At 37.9% G+C, this 24,010-nt stretch overlaps 1 protein-coding gene across 1 annotated transcript in view; it reads right to left on the reverse strand.

Moving 5' to 3' along the window:
• The window catches only part of LOC135083652 (E3 ubiquitin-protein ligase MARCHF5), a 28,025-nt gene extending 6,996 nt beyond the window's left edge, over window positions 1–21,029 (reverse strand). The window contains exons 1-9 of the mRNA XM_063978358.1: window positions 20,659–21,029; window positions 14,146–14,391; window positions 7,035–7,228; window positions 6,676–6,771; window positions 5,396–5,491; window positions 5,034–5,129; window positions 4,817–4,878; window positions 4,189–4,315; window positions 3,013–3,183 (exon numbers count right to left, since the gene is read on the reverse strand). Coding sequence (XP_063834428.1) covers window positions 3,013–3,183; window positions 4,189–4,315; window positions 4,817–4,878; window positions 5,034–5,129; window positions 5,396–5,491; window positions 6,676–6,771; window positions 7,035–7,228; window positions 14,146–14,391; window positions 20,659–20,832 — 1,262 coding nt within the window. The 5' untranslated portion in view covers window positions 20,833–21,029. The remainder of the gene's footprint in view (window positions 1–3,012; window positions 3,184–4,188; window positions 4,316–4,816; window positions 4,879–5,033; window positions 5,130–5,395; window positions 5,492–6,675; window positions 6,772–7,034; window positions 7,229–14,145; window positions 14,392–20,658) is intronic.
• Between the last annotated feature and the right edge of the window lie 2,981 nt (window positions 21,030–24,010).

Consider the following 24,010-nt stretch of genomic DNA (forward strand, 5'->3'; position numbering starts at 1 on the left):
AAATTATGACGTTACTTGCCACACTCGCGTAGTACAATTTTTTTTCAGTACAGTCAGTTTAAACTAGGCAAAATTTTTATTTTGAAATTTTTTTTGGGAATAATGTATTTTTTTCATCCAAGCTAGAGCAGCTGGTTTTGTAATTTTGATAACAATTTAGAGAAGCATTATTCAGGGTTACATAACAAAAAAAAAATTTGGAAAAAGTGAAGATTTGTGGCAACACGAGTAAAAGGACCGTCACCTGGAGTAGAATTTTTAGATTTTTTTTAAATGCCTATTATTTTGAAAATATGCCACATAGATTTTTTTTTATATTTTTCTGATAACCAGAACAACTTGCCTCAACACCCAGTTTCGGCTTGACGTTACATTACGGGACACCCTGTATATACAGGGTGTTACTTTGCATTCTTGCCATATTTACAGAGGTTACTACACTCGCGAGCAAAAGTATGGAATCACTTACATGAAGTTGTTTCCACGCGATCTTGTGTACTAACGAATTTGTTAGGAACAAAAAAAGTGGCACCATTTTAAAGATTAAACTTTTATCTTTAAATTGATACCAAATTCATTTAAATCATACCAGTATTTAAAAAGATATCCTGGCTGATGTGAAGAAGTAACGAAAAAGACATGTATGAACTGTTTGATACGTCGCGAGTTGCGGCCTATTTACCCCCTATAAAAGCACGCATTTTCGGATTTTTGCTTTCACACGTTGATTCATACACATCTCCGCTTCTTTTGACACTTTACCTGGGATTCTACACCTTCAGAAGCAGCACAAATCGTTGCACTATTGCAAGAAGGGCTCAGCCAGCGGGCTGTCGCACGTCAGCGCCACATAAGCCAGTCCTGGGTTTCGAAAGTTTTAAGACGCTTTCGGGAGACTGGTGGCTTTATCCCGAGACCAAGTTCTGAACAGCGCCGGCGCACATCGCAGAGGGAAGACCGTTTTTTCATGTCAAACTCTCTATGAAATCGTCATTTGACTGTAATCGACGTCCAGTAAGAGCTCAGAAATGTTCGTAGGATAGCTGTTAGCGAGTAGACAGTTTGTCTAAGACATAAGCAATAGAATTTAACTCCAAAACCTGCCACAGGCTCGAAACTGACGGCAGGTCACCGATAAGCACGCTTTCAATTTGCTCGTACACATCTCGATGTTAAGTCGAGCAAGCCACCCCCATAAGCCACTGTTTTAGCGAACCAGCACTGCACAAATCGCTCCTCAGGCCGCCTATAAACCCGACCTCTTCGACTGCTGCCCTGCAAACACAGTTTGCATTCATCGGAGAACAGAACTCGCCTCCATTACTCGCCTTCCCATCGAGATGTGTACGAGCAAATTGAAAGGGTGCTTATCGGTGACCTGCCGTCAGTTTCGAGCCTGTGGCAGGCCTTTTTGGAGTCAAATTCTATTGCTTATCATCATCAATCATCAACAGCCCTTTACAGTCCACTGCTGGACTATGAGCCTCCTCCACTATAGTGGAAGGTTTTGCCATAATCTCCACGCTAGGCAGGCGGGTTGGAGATCGCAGTTTAAAAGATTGATGTTTTTCAGAGAGCGCTGCTGCCCATTCTCTGTTTGATGTGTAGTCCCTAAGTCGCCTCTTACGACACCCGCGGGAAGAGTAGGGGTTGGTGACAAATGTATTCTACTCTGCCGTCACCACACGGCACGGCTATTGCTTATATCTTAGACGAACTGTCCACTCGCTAACAGCTATCTTACGAACATTTCTGAGCTCTTGATGGACATCGATTCCAGTCAAATGATGATTTCATAGAGAGGTTGACATGAAAAAACGGTCTTCCCTCTGCGATGTGCACCGGCGTTGTTCAGAACTTGGTCTCGGGATAAAGCCACTAGTCTCCCGAAAGCGTCTTGAAACTTTCGAAACCCAGGACTGCCTTATGTGGCGCTGACGTGCGACAGCCCGCTGGCTGAGCCTTTCTTGCAATAGTGCAACGATTTGTGCTGCTTCTGAAGGTGTAGAATCCCAGGTAAAGTGTCAAAAGAAGCGGAGATGTGTATGAATTAACGTGTGAAAGCAAAAATCTAAAAACGCGTGCTTTTATAGGGGCTAAATAGGCCGCAACTCGCGACGTATCAACAGTTCATACATGTCTTTTTCGTTACTTCTTCACATCAGCCGGGATATCTTTTTAAATACCGGTGTGATTTAAATGAATTTGGTATCAATTTAAAGATAAAAGTTTAATCTTTAAAATGGTGCCACTTTTTTTGTTACTAACAAATTCGTTAGTACACAAGTTCGCGTGGAAACAACTTCATGTAAGTGATTCCATAGTTTTGCTCGCGAGTGTATATTACTGATACTGAACACAAATCCGTAAAAAAATAATGCCCGAAAAAATTTTTTTTTAATCTTGATTATTTTATTTTATCGATAATCTGTTAAACACACCACTAATTATCGTAACGCATGCACATCACTTGTTGGCGATGGCGATGGAGACTTTTTTACTTTTTATTGTATTTTTAAATATCTATTGTCTTTAAAATGTCTTTTTGACACTTGTAAAAACCTGAGAAATCCATCAAACACAAATCACGTTATAAATAATACAAAAATGACTGAAGTGTATTCAAACAACGAATAATTTAATCAAAATGGTGCTTAAAGTGTCTGCAAGAGTCTCTTGTTTATCTTAAATAATAGGTATTGTTACCTACTTTTATCTCTGTGAATATGGCAAGAATGCAAAGTAACACGGTGTATAAAAGAAAGTCGTGTTAGTTACACCACTTATAACTCAAGAACGGCTGAACCGATTTAGCTGAAAATTGTCAGGGAGGTAGTTTAGAGCCAGGAGAAGGACATAGGATACTTTTTATCCCGTTCGAAATTTAAAAAAAGTCTGCTTATTTATTGCCATTAAGGCGGAACAAAGTTCGCCGGGTCAGCTAGTAATAAATATAACTGAAACTGTGACCCACTGTGCATCTTTCTGTAATCAAGTAAAAAATAAACATACCTATGCAAGTTATTTTGTATGGACCGGAAGAATATTTTTCCGATGATGGTGGATATGGTAGGCAGGAGGAGCGCGGAACAGAATATCCTCGTGGGGGAGAGGTGGGAACTCGCGTTCGGGTTCTGGTTGTTCGGTTGTCCCGGCACCACTGCTCCCCTGTCTCCTTCCACGCTGGAATAATAAACAATATTGTTTAGTGGAAAATATAAAGAAGGTAGTGACGAGATATAAACAAGTATGAGTCAGATAAGTAATTAAAATTGGAAATATTGAACGCAAACTTTTGTCCCGAGCGTCTCGTGTACAACTACATAAGCATGTACAGTCACGGAATGAAAAGGTTCGTCAGTTTTCAAATTGATTCCTTCAACGAATCGCGAGCACATATTACCTTTTGAAACTATGTTACAGAATAATCTCGAGTTAGAGAAAATAATCTTTAACTGTTCGTCAGTAAAGTTCAAAATTATTCAGATCAAAGTTGTTTGACGATTTATCTTGTCAAGAAGATTATTATGATTGATAAACTAAAACCTTCTTGTTGGTTCAACCTGCCATTATTATTTCTATTTAATAAAAAAAAACTATTGTCAATTGGTCAATGTCATTATTGCATTGCACTGATGGGATAGAAAAATAAACAAGCAAAACCTTATTTGTTAGCAAACGTCATATTTATTTAAATGTTAGCAGCATTGTTTCTTGCACTGTTATGTTGGCAGGTTTGACTCTTACAGTACCTAGTGCAAGCGAAAACCGACACTAAGGTGACGAACCTTTTCATTCCGCGACTGTACATACGTAGACAAATACCTTAGGCTTAGAGTATTCACCTCTAAGGGAGGAGTACCTACCCTACATTTTGGCGCTGAGGTAGAATTGTGTAAACTGTAAAGCAATCGTTATCATTTGACAGTTCATAACGTACGATTATTCTGTCAAACGCTTTGTTTAACTGACCTTATCGTACGTTATGAACTGTCAAATGATTACGATTGCTTTACACAATTCCACCTCTGATCAGCTTCACCGGAATCGAAAGAGAACCTTATGAACAGCAACGTAAGACTCACTTTTCAAATAGCAGTATATCAGCGTCACCGAGACCATCTACAAGATTGAGGACCTTCAGCTAGATGACAAAAGAAACCTTATAATCAACAACACAAGACTCACTTCCCAAACGGCAGTATGTAGGACAGCGCGGGCACCTTCGCGCAGTACTTCCTAAGGAACAGCAGTACGGAGTCCTCCCAGTTGTACATCTTGGCGCTGATGAGTGTCACCGGGATCGAAAGAGAACCTTAAGAACAGCTGCGTAAGACTCACTTTCCAAACGGCAGTATAATCAGCGTCACCGGAATCATCTTAAGGACTAAGAGGACTAGCAGCTAAATGATAAAGAACCTAAAGACCAGCTACATAAGACTCACTTCCCAAACGGCAGTGTATCAGCGTCACCGGGAACGTCTGCAGGATTAGAGGACCAGCACCTAAATTATTGATAAAAGGAACCTTAAGACCAGCTACGTAAGACTCACTTCCCAAACGGCAGTACATCAGCGTCACCGGAATCGTCGCAGAATTAAGAGGACCAGCAGCTAAATGATTGATAATAAAGGAACCTTAAGAAAAGCCACGTAAGACTTACTTCCCAAACGGCAGTATGTAGGACAGCGCGGGCACCTTCGCGCAGTACTTCCTAAGGAACAGCAGTACGGAGTCCTCCCAGTTGTACATCTTGGCGCTAATCAGCGTCACCGGGATCGAAAGAGAACCTTATAAACAGCTGCGTAAGACTCACTTTCCAAACTGCAGTATATCAGGGTCACCGGAATCATCTTCAGGACTAAAGAGGCCCAGAGGCTAAATGATAAAGAGAATCTTATGAACAGCCACACACGATTCACTTTTCAAATAGCAGTTTAGCAGTATATCAGCGTCACCGGGAACATGTACAAGATTGAGCACCAGCAGCTAAATGACAAAAGGAACCCTATGAACAGCTACATAAGACTCACTTCCCAAACGGCAGTATGTAGGACAGCGCGGGCACTTTCGCGCAGTACTTCCTAAGGAACAGCAGTACGGAGTCCTCCCAGTTGTACATCTTGGCGCTAATCAGCGTTACAGGGATCGAAAGAGAACCTTATTAACAGCGATGTAAGACTCACTTTCCAAACGGCAGTATAATCAGCGTCACCGGAATCATCTTAAGGACTAAGAGGACTAGCAGCTAAATGATAAAGAACCTAAAGACCAGCTACATAAGACTCACTTCCCAAACGGCAGTGTATCAGCGTCACCGGAATCGTCGGCAGGACTAAGAGGAGCAGCAGCTAAATGACAAAAGGAACCCTATGAACAGCTACGTAAGACTCACTTCCCAAACGGCAGTATGTAGGACAGCGCGGGCACTTTCGCGCAGTACTTCCTAAGGAACAGCAGTACGGAGTCCTCCCAGTTGTACATCTTGGCGCTAATCAGCGTCACCGGGATCGAAAGAGAACCTTATTAACAGCGATGTAAGACTCACTTCCCAAACGGCAGTGTATCAGCGTCACCGGAATCGTCGGCAGGACTAAGAGGAGCAGCAGCTAAATGACAAAAGGAACCCTATAGTGTCCGACCGAAACTAGTTTTACGACCGAAACCGAAACCGAAAACGAATTTCGGCAACGGTGTCTATTTCGGCCGAAACCGAAACCGAAACCGAAACTTCCTTACAAGGCTCATTATTTTGAGGGAAAAATAAAGAAAACGTTATTATAATCAGTCAGTCTTTATCGTTTTCTCTTTAAATTGCATTAAAATTGAACTGATAAAGTGCCTTTTTACTCTAAAAGGTATCAAATTATGTATTAAAAAGAAAAAGAAGGATTTATAGTCTGATTTTTTTTAATTACTCGCAATATTCAGGACATCTATGTACATAACCCGTTCCATGGTCGGGTCTTTTACCTTAATAATTTCTCAAAACAAAATTGGTAGTACGTAAGTTAGTATCTAATGTACTTGCCACTTGGATAGCTTGGTGATAAATACTAAAATGAACTTTGAAACTCTGAATCCATAATATTATCACCATGAAATGCACTATAGTCATTACTAACTACTTAACTAATGTTTGTTTACGTATAGAATTTGCGAAACAAAAAAAAAATTGTAGGTTAGATTAAACTTGATTACTTACTATAACTTTTATTAGTCATATTGAATATTTTTTTATGTTTACACCCGCTCTTATAACGACATAAAACGAGATAAAACTTATCATACCATTCAAAATAAATCACTTGAAAACTCGCCACCACAACAAAACAAAACTAACAGCAAACAAACATCGGATTCATCCACCCATTCAACGCGCCGAACATGACCGATAACAGCGCGGAAACTCCCGAATGCACATTCGGTTTCGGTCGTAGTTTCGGCAAGTTTGCCGCCGAAAACGAAACTAAACCGAAACTCGTGTTTTTACCGAAACTCAACCGAAAACGAAACCGAAACCGAACATTCGGTCGGACACTAGCCCTATGTACAGCTACGTAAGACTCACTTCCCAAACAGCAGTATATCAGCGTCACCAGGAACGTCATCAGGACTAGTGGACCAGCAGCAAAATGAAAAAAGGAACCTTAAAACCAGCTACACAAGACTCACTTCCCAAACGGCAGTATGTAGGACAGCGCGGGCACCTTCGCGCAGTACTTCCTAAGGAACAGCAGTACGGAGTCCTCCCAGTTGTACATCTTGGCGCTGATCAGCGTCACAGGGATCGAAAGAGAACCTTATGACCAGCTACGTAAGGCTCACTTTCCAAACGGCAGTATAATAAGCGTCACCGGAATCATCTTAAGGACTAAGAGGATTAGCAGCTAAATGATAAAGAACCTAAAGACCAGCTACATAAGACTCACTTCCCAAACGGCAGTGTATCAGCGTCACCGGAATCGTTGGCAGGACTAAGAGGAGCAGCAGCTAAATGACAAAAGGAACCCTATGAACAGCTACATAAGACTCACTTCCCAAACGGCAGTATGTAGGACAGCGCGGGCACCTTCGCGCAGTACTTCCTAAGGAACAGCAGTACGGAGTCCTCCCAGTTGTACATCTTGGCGCTGATGAGTGTCACCGGGATCGTGGGCAGGAGGACTAGCAGCACTAGTGGGTCGGCTGACTCCATCATCTCTAGCCCTTCTCTGTGGCCGACCACCTGGAAATAACAAAAGTATTCATTCACACGACTCATTTAGGAAACTCAACTTTTCTTATATTATTCTTCCGATACATCGGGTTATGGACGCAGGTCTAAACTACTGGACTTCACTAGTTGGTCAAGGTAAGCGCTTGTACCTACAATCACCGGTACACTTTTTGTTAAAAATCGCTCGTAAATTACATAGGATACCAATGATACCATAGTTATGTACTAAACCAGGCCTGGCTCACTCCGCGCGGTACATCCGATAATTACCTACAGCGAAGCGCCCCGCCGGCGGGTATTATATCAGTCGAGTGTCACGCGCGCGCCCGTCAGGACGCTGGCGTGCGTTGTAGTACCTAATTCTATGATCGAAGTATTATTTAGAAATGGACATAAAGAGAAAGAAATATTATTGTGCGGCGTTCGGGTGTTTAAATTCGAAACGAAATCTACCGGATTTATCTTTTTTTTCGCTTACAAAAAGATGCTGAAAGGTATGTTGGCCATGTAGGTAATCAATAATTCTTAGGATAGTATAGGAACCTAACCTACCATGACTACTGCTTAGAATGCGTTCGTTCGTTTCAGCCAATTAATGACGTCCACTGCTGGACAAAGGCCTCTCCCAAGGTTTTCCATAATGAATGCGTACTTACCTACATACGTACCTCATTACAAATAAGTAGATTAATTATTTTTTTACTAGACACTACTAGACAGCAACCCTAACAGCGTAAGAAGAGTTCAGAGGCACGCGATAGAAAGAGACAAAACTTGTAGGTGAATAAAATTGTAGGTACGTAGTGCTGTGCGAGCTGAATTCCACTGTATCGCGTCGTAGCAAGACTCGCATTTATTTAAATCGTCTTGCGGAGTAATCCTTCTGTACCTGTACTATTACTTATTCTGTGACTAAACTCAAAGGCCGTAATGTTACATCAAAATACTATTTTTATTATAATAAAATGCTCATTATCAATACGTAGAGCAACCATTATCTGTTGCTTTTCTTTATGATTCCATAACATGACATGTATGTAACAGTGCGAGAATCCAACCAAGATCTTGGGCAAATCGAAAGAATAAATTATCTAACCTAAAGAGCATAAGACGTTAACATTTCAAATTGATTTGGTCCACTTTGTGTTGTAGAAAAGAACAATTGACTCTTTTGTTACATTTAAACATAGTGTGCCTTATTACAAAAAACTTTAACGTGTGATGAACTCTGGTTTAAAATGACATTATTTCCATAGGACATTTAATATGGAACAGTATGGAAATAGTGATCAACGCGAGTTTAACTTTTTGTCATAAGGAGGATTGTGTTTAGCAGAACCCAACGTGAACTTTTCAACGACTCCACAGAACAAACACAAAAAATAAGTAGGTATCTTATTTGCTCATGGCATGTTTATTTAGTCCAAAATACTGGTCCAATTATGTCAGTAAAAAAACTATTGACTATTTATTATTTAAACATAGTGTGCCAAAACTGAACCGGTTTCCAAAACGAACCTATCAAACGGCGAGTGAGACCACACGACACGCGCGAAGGCGTTTCGCAATAGAAAGTGAGAAAGTCGGATGAAGAGGAACTGTTACATAAATTGCGTCAAATTGTTACGAAATATCATTTAAGATCATATAGAAGCGATATGGGATTAAATTAGTAATGTTTGTTGCATTTTAAGGTCGTTTTAAGGACATTACTTCGACGTAAGCAGAGCGTACGTTTCATAACGTACGATTAATCTGTCAAACGCTTTAACTGACTTTATCGTACGTTATGAACTGTCAAATGATTACGATTGCTTTAAATGGACAATTTGACACCATTCTCCAATAATTCTAAATCACAACTTTTTTAAAAAGACAGTTAATTCTGGTCTTAAAAACTTAATTAATTTTAAATTACCTGTAAATTACGATTTTTGGTCGCATTCTAATTAAAAAAAGTAGTTTATTTGAGTTGACAAAATAGTGACGTCACTTGCTTGTAGTGCCATACAATCATACAAAATCTATGGGATAGTTTCGTTTTGACAGTTTTAAAAAGTACGTCAATTGATTGGTGGTGTCAACATGTCTATTCCACCTCAGAAGTACTATTATAAACTGAAAGCACTAGTTCTAATCAATAAGCCAACGTTTGCTAAGTAGGCACTGCCCAATTCCGATTGCCTCCCTTAGGCCTTCTTGTTTGCAGGTTATTGTCGATTTGCAGAACAGAATCGATACGTCACGAAAAAAAGCCTGTGACAGTAATTTTGTAAAGTATGAAGAATCGACTTGGTGGCGAATCGACAGTAACCCATTATTGCATACGGATTACATAGAATTAGTTAAGTCCAAGTCTGTGAAAGTAATAAGGCGATAACCACCATTAGGGTTGTTACAGTCCACAAGACAAACGATATGGAAAACAAAATCATACTTTCTATGTCTTTTTAAACACCAGTCGACACGGTCAGCAGTGGCTGGCAAACTGATAATTTGTTACAACAAATACACAGACTTGTGAATTCTACAGCTCAATGCTTTCGAATGTCATTTTTAGGACGAAAGGCGTGAACACACTCATTGTGTTTCACTCGGTGATTGATCCTCATTCAGTTTTCAGATCTGGTGAGTAATGACTGATGACATTAAAATACGTTTGTGTTGATAAATAAGATGGTTAGATAATATTGTTAAAGAAAAAATAAAACTGTGGATTGAAAAACTTTAGAGTTTTGGCACATTTTGGTATTAAGACTGGATGGGTCAATTTTTCTCTTAAATTTGGAACTTTAAAAGACTACCCATTGTTGCAAAAATACTTGTAAAAGGAGAGCTAGTTAAATGAGAATATTTCAAGTTGAGATGTAAATGTTCATTCGAATGTTGGCAAGAAAAAGATTTTCAGAAATAGGCATAGTTCGATGGCCGCTAGTGAAAGACAGGCAAAGCCGTAGGTAGAAGCTAGTTATTGAAATTACCCACGATTGCAATTTTAAACCGCAGCCAAAGGTACTTATAGTCTTTTTCACCTAAGATGATCCGTATGACGTTTCGAGTTTGAAAGATTTAGAGATGTCACATAACTAAACCATAGCGATTTATCTATCGATTTTTATCGAAGAGTTAGTAAAACCTACTTTTAGATAAATATTTTGTATAGGTGTTATTTAACAAAAAACATGTTTTTTTTAATTACAAATATTATTGTAACAATTTTTTATTAATAATATTCAAATTTCATGGTTCTTGTTCAAAAAAACGATTCCTAAAAAGTACTGGTTCTGTTTCTTTAAATTAAAAACTATTAATTTATTTTCAATGCGTTTATTAAAGTCAATAATCGAAAAATATAGTTGATTTTTGTGATGTTTTTAATAACTAAGTATTCACTGCAATCGATTAATGAACCGCGGAAATAATCGATTTTATTATACAAGAAATACCCCAGCACTAAATCTATTCCGTTTCACACATTGCGTACATTAAATAAAAAATATTTTTACATCGTATTTAATTAAAATATAATCAATAGACTCAGATTTTACTATAATATTTCAAGACAAGTAGTTAATTTTTTTTTTATTATATTGCTAATAAAATACAAATATTTTTTCAAATATATTCTGCATATGTAGTATGCGTAATATGGATAACCTTGAAGTGTCATACGGATCATCTTACGTGAAAAAGACTATAGTAGCCAAGTCAATCTCACTAATCTCACGTGCTACTCTTAATTTATAAATGCGTAAGTTTGGATGTCTGAATGTTTGTTACTCTTTCACGCAAAATCTACTGAATGGATTTTGATGAAACTTTACAGTATTATTGTTTATAACACAGAATAACATATAGGCTTATAATTTATGACGATCTGTGACAAACTAAATTTCACGCGGGTGAAGCCACGGGCAAAAGCTAGTTATTTATAAAATACATGTCAGTGCGCTTTTACCGTAACGCACTCCGGAAGTATGTCATGTTGAAACAATAAATAAATCGAACAACCGATGACACAGTGTACGTAAAATAGATACTAAACCGTTATTTTCACACCTATTCTGTCGAATAACGTGTACATTACCCAGTTCATTGCCTTTTTCGTCCAGTTAAACAAATAAAAAACGCTAATTTTTAACCAGGTTTTGTATATTTGTATTATTTTGTATACGGGACTTTTGCCTTTGACGTATAAAAATGCCGCAGTAGAGAATACAAGTACTTGACTCATTTTGTGGTCAAGGTTAGAGAAGTTAGATATCTAGGTTACTACTTAGACTTGACTAACTCGACGAATTAAAACCAATCAAACAATTGTTATTTAAAATGCAAAATAGTATACTTCGTTGGGTTGTGAGATACTGGGTTTACTGTATTAATTTTGCGTCTAATTTTATTCTATTCTAATAACAGAATCTTGTCTTGCTATGAGAGGAAGTCATGATGAAGCATTGTCCCTAGTTATACAAGGTGAAGACATAAACAACTCATAAAACTCATTATTTATGCAAGTAGGCTTTTAAAAAGCACTTTTGTACGCCCCAGTATTAACCCTACGGACCCTACCACTGCATCAGGACAATAAATGGGAAAGGTGCTGAGAAAAAGCAGCGCAAGAAACTCAGTCACTATTGTCAGCCTCTTTTTCAAGGCTTTACAGACTTTAATAGTTTACATAGTTACAAATATTTATGCGAGCTAGCTAAAAACAACTAACTATTTAATTAAAATAAGCATAATTAATATCAATCAAACATAACCGATACTTTTAGTCATAATACATTATTATCAGGTAATTTAGTTTCCACTACAGGAGCACTACCCTCTAATCTCTCTCCCAGAGATAGGTAAATGGAGGATTTGGCCTACATTACCAGCGCTGGCGATTTGGGGAGGCATACTTTTAATACATCATCATCATCTCAGCCATAGGACGTCTACTGCTGAACCTAGGCCTCCCCCAATGCTTTCCATGTTGCCCGGTTGGTAGCGGCCTTTTAATACGGAATATTTTTAAAAAAATTGCATCTTAAAAAAATCTTATAACTATTTTAAATTACAGCTCGTACTCGTAGGTACAATTAAATTATGTTTAATTGCCGTTTCCGCAGTCGTTATAGTGATAAAACATAACAATACTGATTGTTTAAAATTTAAAACAACACTGAAACCATATTAAGGTTTCACACACTGCACCATAAATGCAGCTGTTTTAACTGCTGCAGCTGTAGTCGTAGCGCATCGTAGGATTTCAGCAGTTAACCTACCATGAAAAATAAATGAGGCTTCCGGCGACTGGGACCGCAATCAACTAGGACCGCAGTCCCAGCCGCCGGATCCGTAAGAATTAAATAATTATCTTCCGGCGACTGGGACCACTCATCTTTTATAACTATACCTACATTATCATTTATAACTGAATACAAAAAAATGTACAGTCAAACGAAAATTTTTTAGGTGTAAAAATGGCCTAGCTTAATCTACTTAATACTAAGCGCATAGGATAAAATCATGTCTAGAACGAGTCAATGATATTCATACAAATAATTTAGTTTTTTTTTTCGTATGACTGTACCGATTTTGGCTTGAATAATATATTTTTTAAGTTATCTGTGAGTGGTCCCAGTCGCCGGAAGAAAATTATTTATTTTTTACGGATCCGGCGACTGGGACCGCGGTCCTAGTTAATTGCGGTCCCAGTCGCCGGAAGCCTCAAATAAAGAGGTAACCTACGTACAGTCAGCGTCAAATAGTTTATGACACCCGGTAGCCAAAAAGGTGACACACAAAAGACGCGTTGCGAACTTTGTTTGTGGCTACTTTGGGTGTCACGGTAGTCCGTGACTTTGTCTTTGTACTTTGACCCTGACTGTAAATACGTCTATGTCTGCTGGAATACCAAATCACTGTAAAGCCCTATTTATGAGTCAGTGATGAGTTTAACAGATTTTCCAGATTACTCATATTGATATTGATCCGTGATTTCTTCACCTATGTTGAATTAAACAATTAGGCAAGTCTCAGACCACACAAAATACAAAGAATCGTGAATGATGATGATCGATTGGATGACACATGCAGCTCATTTCATTTCGTTTATTCCAAAAATGCTCTTGAGTCATTGATTCTCGAGAGTATTGCTCGTTAAGTCACGCTTGCATGGCACTTTTTTGGGGTTTAACCGTCAAAACTCCAGTGAATATTTACCGATAAATATGAATTCAAGTGGTGATCACTTCATCAATAAAAATACCTAGTGTAACAATAATTCAGGTATAATACATCATCATCACTACACTTCAATTCATAACTTCTCTACATCACCGCCATCATCAAAATCAGGTCTTAATGTTCACTGCAGGAGAACAACCTATTCTAATTTACCAGAGGCAAAGGGTAGAATTGGCCTACACCGCTCACGCTAGCCTGATGTTCGCATATTTGTCGCTTAGTCGCTTTTTACGGCATCTAATGTTGTCTACTCACGGACATTGCCCGCGGGCGGCGTGACCGGAGGGAGCGGCGAGCGTTCGGCGAACGAACGAGCAATGTTCGGTTCGCGAGCGAACATCTAAGAAGACGATCCTGACGCACTCTCTTCAACGACTTTGGACTAAACGGTCTCAATATCATTGTTAATTTGTACCGAATAGACAATTAATTGTATACAGTCCACTCTTTCATTTAATTAACTTCCACTACACTCACTATCGAAGTAACAAATGTGGATCTATTCTACTTTCTCCTGAACTAAACGATTGAAGCTACAGGCTAGGTCAATCAAATTAGATCCAAAAGATGCGTTTTCAAGAATTACCCAATTCTCCAAGAAAAATTAAGGTTTTTTCACTTAGTAGTGACACACACCACTATAAAAAAAATTAAACTGGCGACCCTCCCAAAAGGATCTTTAATCAACTGACCTGCATGACTGTGACAGCTCCGTACGTGATTGCGATCCAGTATATGGACCCCAAGAGCACTCCTCCAGCTATGAACGGGCAGATCTTGTGGGTGATCTCCTCCATAGCATCCAGGAGAGCCACGAAGGCCCCCATAGAGGGGAATACCACTATGTATTCCGCCTTGCATTGCGGGCAGAGGACTTTGCGGGTGATGTTGCCGCGTTGCTTCTCGTCAACCCATCGTTGGAGGCAGCTTTGATGCACCTGGAACAAGGGACAACAGTAATGTAAGACTTCTGGTGCCTAAAGTCGAGTCGAACCTTAACTTCGAATTCCTCTTAATATGTTCTTCTGATTAATTTCGTTGCGGGTCCAATGATAGTTTAACTTTCCCCCGGGACAAACTTGGCCTTCATTGGTTGGGATTTTATTGGCGGTCAAGCTGAAGATCCAGGCTACACAAGATACGGCGGTGGGAACGGCTATTAAAACACATTTCCTCTGCGATTTCGTGGAAACCGAGAATAAAGCCCGAGTCTGAACTAGTGTGGTCCTGTGTGGTGACTGGTGATCTCACTTGCTACAATCCACACAATAAAATAAGTTAGATGATGACCTAGGACAAACAAACAGAGCTGCGTGACGTATTACATACTGCAATCATCTTATCGGTCACCTCATTATTACTGAAGTAATGTCATTACGATTAAAGAATTTTAATACGATATTTAATACCATTATTATCAGCTCGTAACAATTATTTTTGCTATCTCCTTATTCGAGCCATATCCGATGCCTAATGTGCAGGCAAGTGTAACAGTAAGATATTGTATCAATAAAGTCATATTCATTTGTTTTTGTTAATAAGGAACGTCGCAAATCTATCAAGAAATAAAATATCGTCGCCCATGGGCGTAGCCGCGGCCTTCAACAGACTACTATCTTAGAGGCTCTTCGTTTCCACGGAGTACCCTCATACCTGGGGTCCTGGGGAGGCTTTTGGAGTTATCTCCGAGACAGAGTGGTGGCATACATAGACGAAAATGGAACACTGGTTCGTAGGGCGATGCATTGCGGTGTTCCACAGGGTTCGGTGCTTTGGCCAACTCTGTGGAATATTGGATACGACTTTGTCCTACGTAGCCTCTGTCCTAATACGCGACTGCTCAGCTATGCAGATGACACCCTCATTGTGGCTCGAGGGAGGAGCCTCGCTGAAGTGCCAGGACGATAGACTGCATCCAGGCACTGGGTTTGAAAGTGGCCCCGTCTAAAGCAGAAGCAGTGATCTTTCACCGCGGGTATAGTTTGCTACATATTATTTTATTTTAGACGGCTGCCCCACCCTGAGCCCATAGCCTGAGACGGCTGCCCCACCCTGTATTACTGTGTTTTTGGCAAATAAACGTTTAGAATTTGAATTTGAAATTTGAATTTGAATTAGCTAGCTACGCCTATGTCGTCGCCTTAGAGTGAAAACCTCGGGAATGCATTTTTCTCATATTTACGCATTTCGGTCAATCTTACAAATACCAGTTCTGGATCTTCATCCTGATAAATTGCACACACTTAAGAGGTTTTCACTCTAAGGAAGGCGTCGATATAGGTTCATAAAACTTTTATACTATCGTAGACGTTCTTACAGTACACGCATTAAATATTAGCAGCCAAATCTTTAAATGAGTATTCAAAAAACTTTTGTAGCGCAAAGAATGACGAAATCGAAACGAATTTCAGTGCAATGTCATGTTTTCATGCACTTCACGCTAGTGTTGCCGATCGATAGTCGACTATCGATAGACTATCAATAGTCTATCGATAGTCAAACTATCGCAAGACTATCGATTGGCCTATCGATAGCTCAAAACGAGGCAATACTATTGAATATGAGCAATACTATCGATACTATCGATAGTATTGTTGCTCGTGAAGAATAAACTATCGATAGTATCGATACTATCGATACTATTGTCGCTTTTGAATAAAAAGCTATCAATACTATCGATAGTATCGATACTATCGATTGTTCTAGACTATCGATAGTTTGGCAATTTACAATAGTATCGTTTACAATATTTGGGTATAATAGTCAATAGGCACAACAATAGGGTTATTGGAATACTTGAATTATTTCATATAGGTAGTTAACCATAACATCCCAACTAATATTATAAATGCGAAAGTAACTCTGTCTGTCTGTCTGTCTGCCTGTCTGTCTGTTACGCTTTCCCGCTTAAACCTCGCAACCGATTTTGATGAAATTTGGCATAGAGATAGTTTGAGTCCCGGGAAAGAACATAGGATAGTTTTTATCCCGGTTTTTGAAACAGGGACGCGCGCGATAAAGTTTTTCTGTGACAGACAAAATTCCACGCGGGCGAAGCCGCGAGCGGAAAGCTAGTTTAATTATATGTTTCCAAAATTGGCAATACATTTTATTTGCCGTACTTAACTAATGCAGGTAGTTTTAAATACAAGTGAGATTATTATTTTTAGTTATATGTTTAGTTGGTAAGTCAAGCGAAACATTTGAAATATTGTAAAAATGAATTTAAACATACCCAATACTATTGCAAATTTCCAGACTATCGATAGTCTAGAACAATCGATAGTATCGATAGTATCGATAGCTTTTTATTCAAAAGCGACAATACTATCGATAGTATCGATACTATCGATTGTTTATTCTTCACGAGCAACAATACTATCGATAGTATCGATAGTATTGCACATATTCAATAGTATTGCCTCGTTTTGTGCTATCGATAGTATCGATAGTATCGACAGTATCGATACTATCGATAGGCCTATCGATGGAGAAGGCTTTTTCGAATGAAAACTATCGATAGTTTTACTATCGATAGTTCGGCAACACTACTTCACGCCGTGTTAGAGAGGCACTTCACGGTAAAATTGAGGTTTGCTTTATCAGTAAGTAAGGATATCTCTATCATTTCAGTAATTTATTGGGGTTAGGTACATTTAAATAAGTGAGTTTCACAATAATAAGTACCTAATAATAAAAAAATACGTATGAAATGATATTGATTAAAAAAGTTATATTAGTTATATTTATCGACATATAATTTTAGTCACCATCACAAAAACTAATCGGGCATAGGTATACGCTTGGAATTCCAATACGCAAAATTTTGGAAATGGGTTTATTAGATAGAGCAGCGGTTCCCGAAAGGTGGTCCGCGGAACTCTGGGGTTCCGTGGAAAGGCCGCAAGGGTTCCGTAAAAAATATTATCCCACGTTTCGTGACCGACGTTGTTCGCTCGCACCGACTTGTTTACGCACAAGTGAGGGGCAGGGCGTGCGGGCGGAGTAGTACGGGGGTTCCGCTAGGAAAAATATGATCAATTAGGGTTCCTTGGCAAAAAGAAATTGGAAAACCCTGATATAGGTCAAGGGGAATCGAACTTAGGGACGTTGGGTTTTGTCGTTACCGTTTTAAACATGACCTAGGGTAGGTAATTCAAATTCTTTGCTAGTATGATGCCTTTACAATTTATAAACGCAAATATCTCAATATTAATCATTAAAATACACAAAACAATACCTTTATCAAATACGCTAATGAAGTGGAAAAGGTTATTTCTTTATGTAACTGTGTCATAGACAGATTTATTTACTGATTAGTAATTAGTGAAAAATGATAAACTCAAAATCGCAAAGTTTATCTCAGACACAGTTAATTTGGCGCATTATAACAGGTGTATTATTATGTAAATATTTAATTATCATAAAAAATAACCAATTAACGTTAACATATCTTTGCTAAAAATAGCGCAACCTTTTTGACTAGGGTACAGCTACAGTTTATGCATGAAATTATCAAACTAATCCTGAACTCTGCCCATGAGGACTCAGGGGAGACTTCAGCTAGCAACCTCAAGTAATTTAACATTTATGTGTGCCTGATGTGTTGGCTTTGTCTTATAGTTCCAAAATACTGAACTGTCCTGTGCATGACATTGACAGCGGGGCGCCACCGTCTATACCGGATCGCTGGTTCCGATTTTTGCCATGTTGGAAACCATACAGTTGAACGATGGTAGCGCCCCCCTGTCATTGAGTTTGGTGGGACAGTTCAGCGTGGGTCATCTATACCTGCTTTGAACAGTTTTTAAGGGGCTTGAGGTTTGTCAAATAAGAGGAGAAAACTGTAGGTAGAATACTTACTTAGAGGAGAATGCGGATATAAAAATATTACTGGGAAATTAAATGTTACGGACAATAGCCAAACAGTTGGTGTCGAATTGGCTGATTCAATATTCTAGGAACGCAGGTTCAACGCTGCTGGACTATTGTGGTAACCCCACTTGTAACACAAACATAATATTTAACTTACTATGAGAAGTTTAATTAGCATAAAATAACTTAAAGGGCTTCTATTTTTATTATTTATAGAAATTCTGATGCACATCTCAGAGGTTGTCAAAGATATTGATTTGTTGTATGAGAAAGACATCAACAAAGGGCTATTGTGTGGGATAAGGTTGATAACCTTGAGAGGGCAAACACCTCGATCTTGGGAAATATTCACATTGTAACAAGGATAAAAAAACGCTTGAAATAAGTGATACAAAGTACAAACATTGCCAGAGGAAACTGTTAAGTGGTTGAGACATTGTTTTTAATTATAAGCAAAATTTTATAAATTGCTAAAAATAATAACTTACAGCCATATTCACAAACGATGCACGCTTAAGTGAAGCAGCAACGCTATGCGAAGTCAAATCAAGTACCACTCAACTGTCTATGAACAGGTTTTTGGGACCCTGTGCGTCATCACAGTGTGATCGTAGTAATGTTTGTGAATATGGGTGTAATTTTAAATAATTTTACTTAGTGCATAATGAGGTTTTATTTATGTTTTTAAAAACTATGATATAAAAGATGGGGTTCATCAAAGATCCTGCTTAAAAATTAAGAACGGGCGTGGTGTACTTTTTTTACTATCTAGCTGTAAATCCTATCTACACAGGAGCACAGAATAAGTAATAGTACAGGTACAGAAGGATTACTCCGCAAGACGATTTAAATAAATGCGAGTCTTGCTACGACGCGATACAGTGGAATTCAGCTCGCACAGCACTACGTACCTACAATTTTATTCACCTACAAGTTTTGTCTCTTTCTATCGCGTGCCTCTGAACTCTTCTTACGCTGTTAGGGTTGCTGTCTAGTGAAAAAATAATTAATCTACTTATTTGTAATGAGGTACGTATGTAGGTAAGTACGCATTCATTATGGAAAACTTTGGAAGAGGCCTTTGTCCAGCAGTGGACGTCATTTGGCTGAAACGAACGAACGCATTCTTTCTGAGCAGTAGTCATGGTAGGTTAGGTTCCTATACTATCCTAAGATTTATTGATTACCTACATGGCCAACATACCTTTCAGCATCTTTGGGAAGCGAAAAAAAAGATAAATCCGGTAGATTTATTTTCGAATTTAAGCACTCGAACGCCGCACAATAACATTTCTTTCTCTTTATGTCCATTTTTAAATAATACTTCGATCATAGAATTAGGTACTACAACGCACGCCAGCGTCCTGACGGGCGCGCGCGTGACACTCGACTGATATAATACCCGCCGGCGGGGCGCTTCGCTGTAAGTAATTATCGGATGTACCGCGCGCAGTGAGCCAGGCCTGACAGGAGGTAGGATAGGAATGGTCTTGTGCTTACTAGGGGAGTCCCCAAGTAGTACTTTGGTACATATTTGAACCCTGGATCAATTCTTTCTTGATAATGATAAAAAGATAAAGCTTAATAATGCATGAATCATTTGTGTTAATGGGTTATTAGATACTAGATTATTCAGATAAAAATAAAAAATAAATTAGTCACAATTGTCTTACTAATCAATTGCTTCAATTTTGTTATTTTAATAAAAAACATTAACGCTCCTTCTGGCGCAGTTGGGTAAAATATTAAACAAACAATAATCACCAGAATCTGACAGTTTTTTATTTGATTGTTGTCAATATTTAATAAGTTACATAAAACACAAAATATGTAGGTAGGTACTACAAAAAATTTTAAATGGTACTTTTCTTATAAGATTTTAAGTAGGTATTAATAATATTATGTATTTTGTCATTTACAATATTAACAGTGAATAATAAGAACTAGAGAAAACCTCCTAAATACATTGGTATATCAAAATTAATTCAATAATCATATTAATTAAAATTCTATCATGTGCCGAGTTTTTAAAATGGAACCTAATCTTAAAACACACTCAGCAATAACATATTTAACTTATTTTATTATAACAATAAAAGTCAATTGAATTTTCATTTTAATAATAAAACTGATTGTTTTGAAACAAAAACAAGCTCATTTAAAATTGTGTTTGATGTTCCTGGTCATATTACCCTCAACAAAATCAACAAACAAATTAACTTTCTACTACGATGCAAGTACCTACAGGCCAAAAAACAATACACATACTTCAATAACCAAAGCCGGAAGACGTTTTTGCAACAGTTCGCAATACGGTTCAACACACTCACCCATTTAGTAGTGCCAATGCATTTGCAGGGCTGTACCCACGCCGCCAGACGGTCGTCCGCCTCCGTGGCAAAACACACCCAACAAGACTTCAAGTTCTCATCATCAGCAGGCTGCAATGCCTGAGAACTGCCCTCACTCGTTCCATGATTCCCACTAGGCTTCTCGCTCGACATATTAACACCTATTGCGTCTTCACAAATCAAAACACACTAAAACTCCAAAACCAAATGCTAAACCGCACAACGCAATAAATAAATGCTAAATGCTCTAGTCACAGTACAAAATAAAAGGAAAACAAATATATTTTTTTATCTAAATGATAAAAATATTTTGTAAATCTACTCCAATACAGCTGTTTCAATGTCCGTGACAGAAATGAATGAAATAGTGGTGCACGCACAGACGCTGACAAGCGCAAGCAGCGGTATCGATTATCGTATCGACTCTAACAAAATCAATGCTCGGTTAGTTCGGTAACTCACTGAAAAATATATATTTTTTTAATTTGTCTATACTTTTGCAAATAAAACTGTACAGTGGTGGACTTAAGGCCAGGTGGCATTCTCTGTCAGTCAACAACAGGTCAATTAAAGAGACAAAGGTGGTGCAAAAAATATGACGGTTTAGTTAGTTAATATACTTAGGTACATAGTATTAGATAAAAATATATGTATAATCATAAGAATACATTTTATTAGAGCAGACACAGACAGTAGTAGTAAACGTAATAATAATATTGGCGTACTACACATAGTATAACACATGCCATGTCAGATATAGGAAAAAAGTATTAGTCCTTAAAATAATTGCACAAAGCCTTTTTAAATGTACATTTGGAGGATGCTTTTCGCGAACTCGCCGGAAGACTGTTCCAGAGCCGTACTGCTGAGACTGAGAAGGAGTTATACATGAAGCCGGTGGTATGGCGAGGGGTGACAAGCTAAAGAGGTTCAAGAATATTGACCATCATGAATTTTTTTGTGTCAAATTAATATTTTAAACAGCACTTTGAAACTTGAATAAGGAATGAAGTCGATATGTTGACGTAAAATGTAAATAAAACGACTGAGAGATATTTTTGTCTTTAAATAGATCTAGCAAATAAATTCATCATCATCATTTATCATTTTAGTAATTCTTGGTCTCCCCCAATGAATTCCATCCCCCAATGCTTGTTGGAAATGGCCTGCATTCAGTGCCTTCCTGTCCTGCTACTAATTAAAATAAAGTATCGATAATAAAGTATATCTTTATCGATATTCAACAATAGCTTAGGGTGGTGGTGCGAAGGGTGAACATCCATTTGTCAAAAAACATTACTCTATGGTGATTGTCTGTGGTTTCACCATGAAGCTAAAGATAAAAATGGAGGGCAAAGTTGGAACAAAAACTTGAGTCAAATACCTACTTATATCTATCTCGCTCTCTGCGGCCCTACCTCTCTTTTTAGTGTGAACTGTAGTATTGCTATCTTCTGATTTAAATCTCCTTGTAAATTCTTCGAAATAGCCAATTCACTAACCAAATCAGAAGTTAAACAAATAAATAATTAATATTTGAAACTAAGATTACCTAGTTAAATAAAAAATCACAAAATTGTCGGCCATTTAGGCTTAATGTGTTGGCGAATCAGGGAATTACAATCCCAATTCCTGGGTAATCGGTACCATGTGGCAACATCGGCCCAATCCGGCCCATCATGGCGGTTGTTTACTATTTTGTTTATTAAGCAGTTAATTTCGTTTGAGATTGTTTACAGGAAATAATCATTGTTGTATCACAAGAATTGGTGCAAAATTTTACGTGGTGTCCTGGAAGTGACATAAGATTCCACGCGTAAGTGTTTATTTCGTGATTTCCGACATTGGATCATTGTAAACATTTTTCACATTTTTTACAGTAATTTCTTCCTAAAACGTTTTACCACTAATTACACTTATCATTTTTAATGATACCTATGTCAAGAAATAAAGATTTTACATTGGTTTCATTGAATTTGAGCAATTTTATATTTTTTGTTTATTTAGAAAGAGCGAGTCTGCCCACAGAGAGCGAGATAGTGATACTTAGTTTGTGCTTCAAGTAGGTATTCGGAGTGTGGCCTCCATTTTTATCTGTAGCTTCATGAGTTTCACGCCCTACTTCTTCAATGTCATGATGACAGCAGAGTTGAGCAGAGTGTATATTACTGCGGAGTGTCGTGTCGTCATTATTGATGCAGGTCAGACAGGTCAACAAGAAGGTGGAAATGGGTACCAAAGAATACTCATACTATGGGTACTCAGCGAAAATAGAGTCGATCATATTCAAATTTAAATTGTTTTTATTGTGAAATCACAGGTAAATACATAAGTCACGTCCTGACTGGTCAGGTACTGTGTTCCGCCACATGGGCATACAATTTGAAAGATACAGAATAATAATTGGTGAAATGATAGGTAGTACAATTTTTATAATACAATATTAATGATACAATTGTTAGTCAATGATTAATATATTGATAAGTTAGTCATACAGAAAATATTATATTGTTTATTAAAACGATTGAAATGAAATATTAATTAAATCTGCACAATTATTTTCTTCATAAATTACAATATTAAATATGTCAAAATAAAATTTAATAAATGTCAAAAATAAAATTGAATAAATGTCAAAATAAAATTTAATAAATGTCAAAAATTAAATTTAATAAATGTCAAAATTAAATTTAATAAATGTCAAAATTTTTAAATATTCTCACACTAACTAGTGTAATATTTGAATACGGACCTTAATTTTTTCACACTTATTTACATCGACACAAGAAAACCTAAACCAAACAATATCCACCGGAAAGTGTTTTGAAATAATTCTCATCAACCGATCAACAAATTCATAGGTCAGTCAAAATCTAAAAAGAAGACTTTTCTATAATAAAGCAGCCCCGAGACGATCAATTGCGATTGTCAATGTATTTACGTTCCAATTGACGGAAACGATTGTCAATCGCTCAGCGAAACGATCAATATTAGCTTCAATGGCACCCGTCAATTGGCTTCAATTAAAATTATCATCAATTTGCTTCAATCACGTAAATTCAATTGACAATCGCTTCAATGCCTTTTGTAAACGATCAATGTCAATTGACAATCAGGTATATTGACAACCGCGATTGATCGTCTCGGGGCCACTTTAGGGTACGTCAAAGTGAACTTGTATGCCGAACATGCCCGCGGGCAAGTGTTATCGACTTAGGACGGCGGCGCGACACAGCCTATAACTTCATCAAATGTCAAATAATGACATTTCTCCTCTGGGTCCTTTCTCGGTCGCTGGATCACAGATTAGAGAGTATGTCTAAAGCGCTGG

This window comes from Ostrinia nubilalis, chromosome 24 (genome assembly GCF_963855985.1).
Source record: "Ostrinia nubilalis chromosome 24, ilOstNubi1.1, whole genome shotgun sequence".
Taxonomy (NCBI): domain Eukaryota; kingdom Metazoa; phylum Arthropoda; class Insecta; order Lepidoptera; family Crambidae; genus Ostrinia; species Ostrinia nubilalis.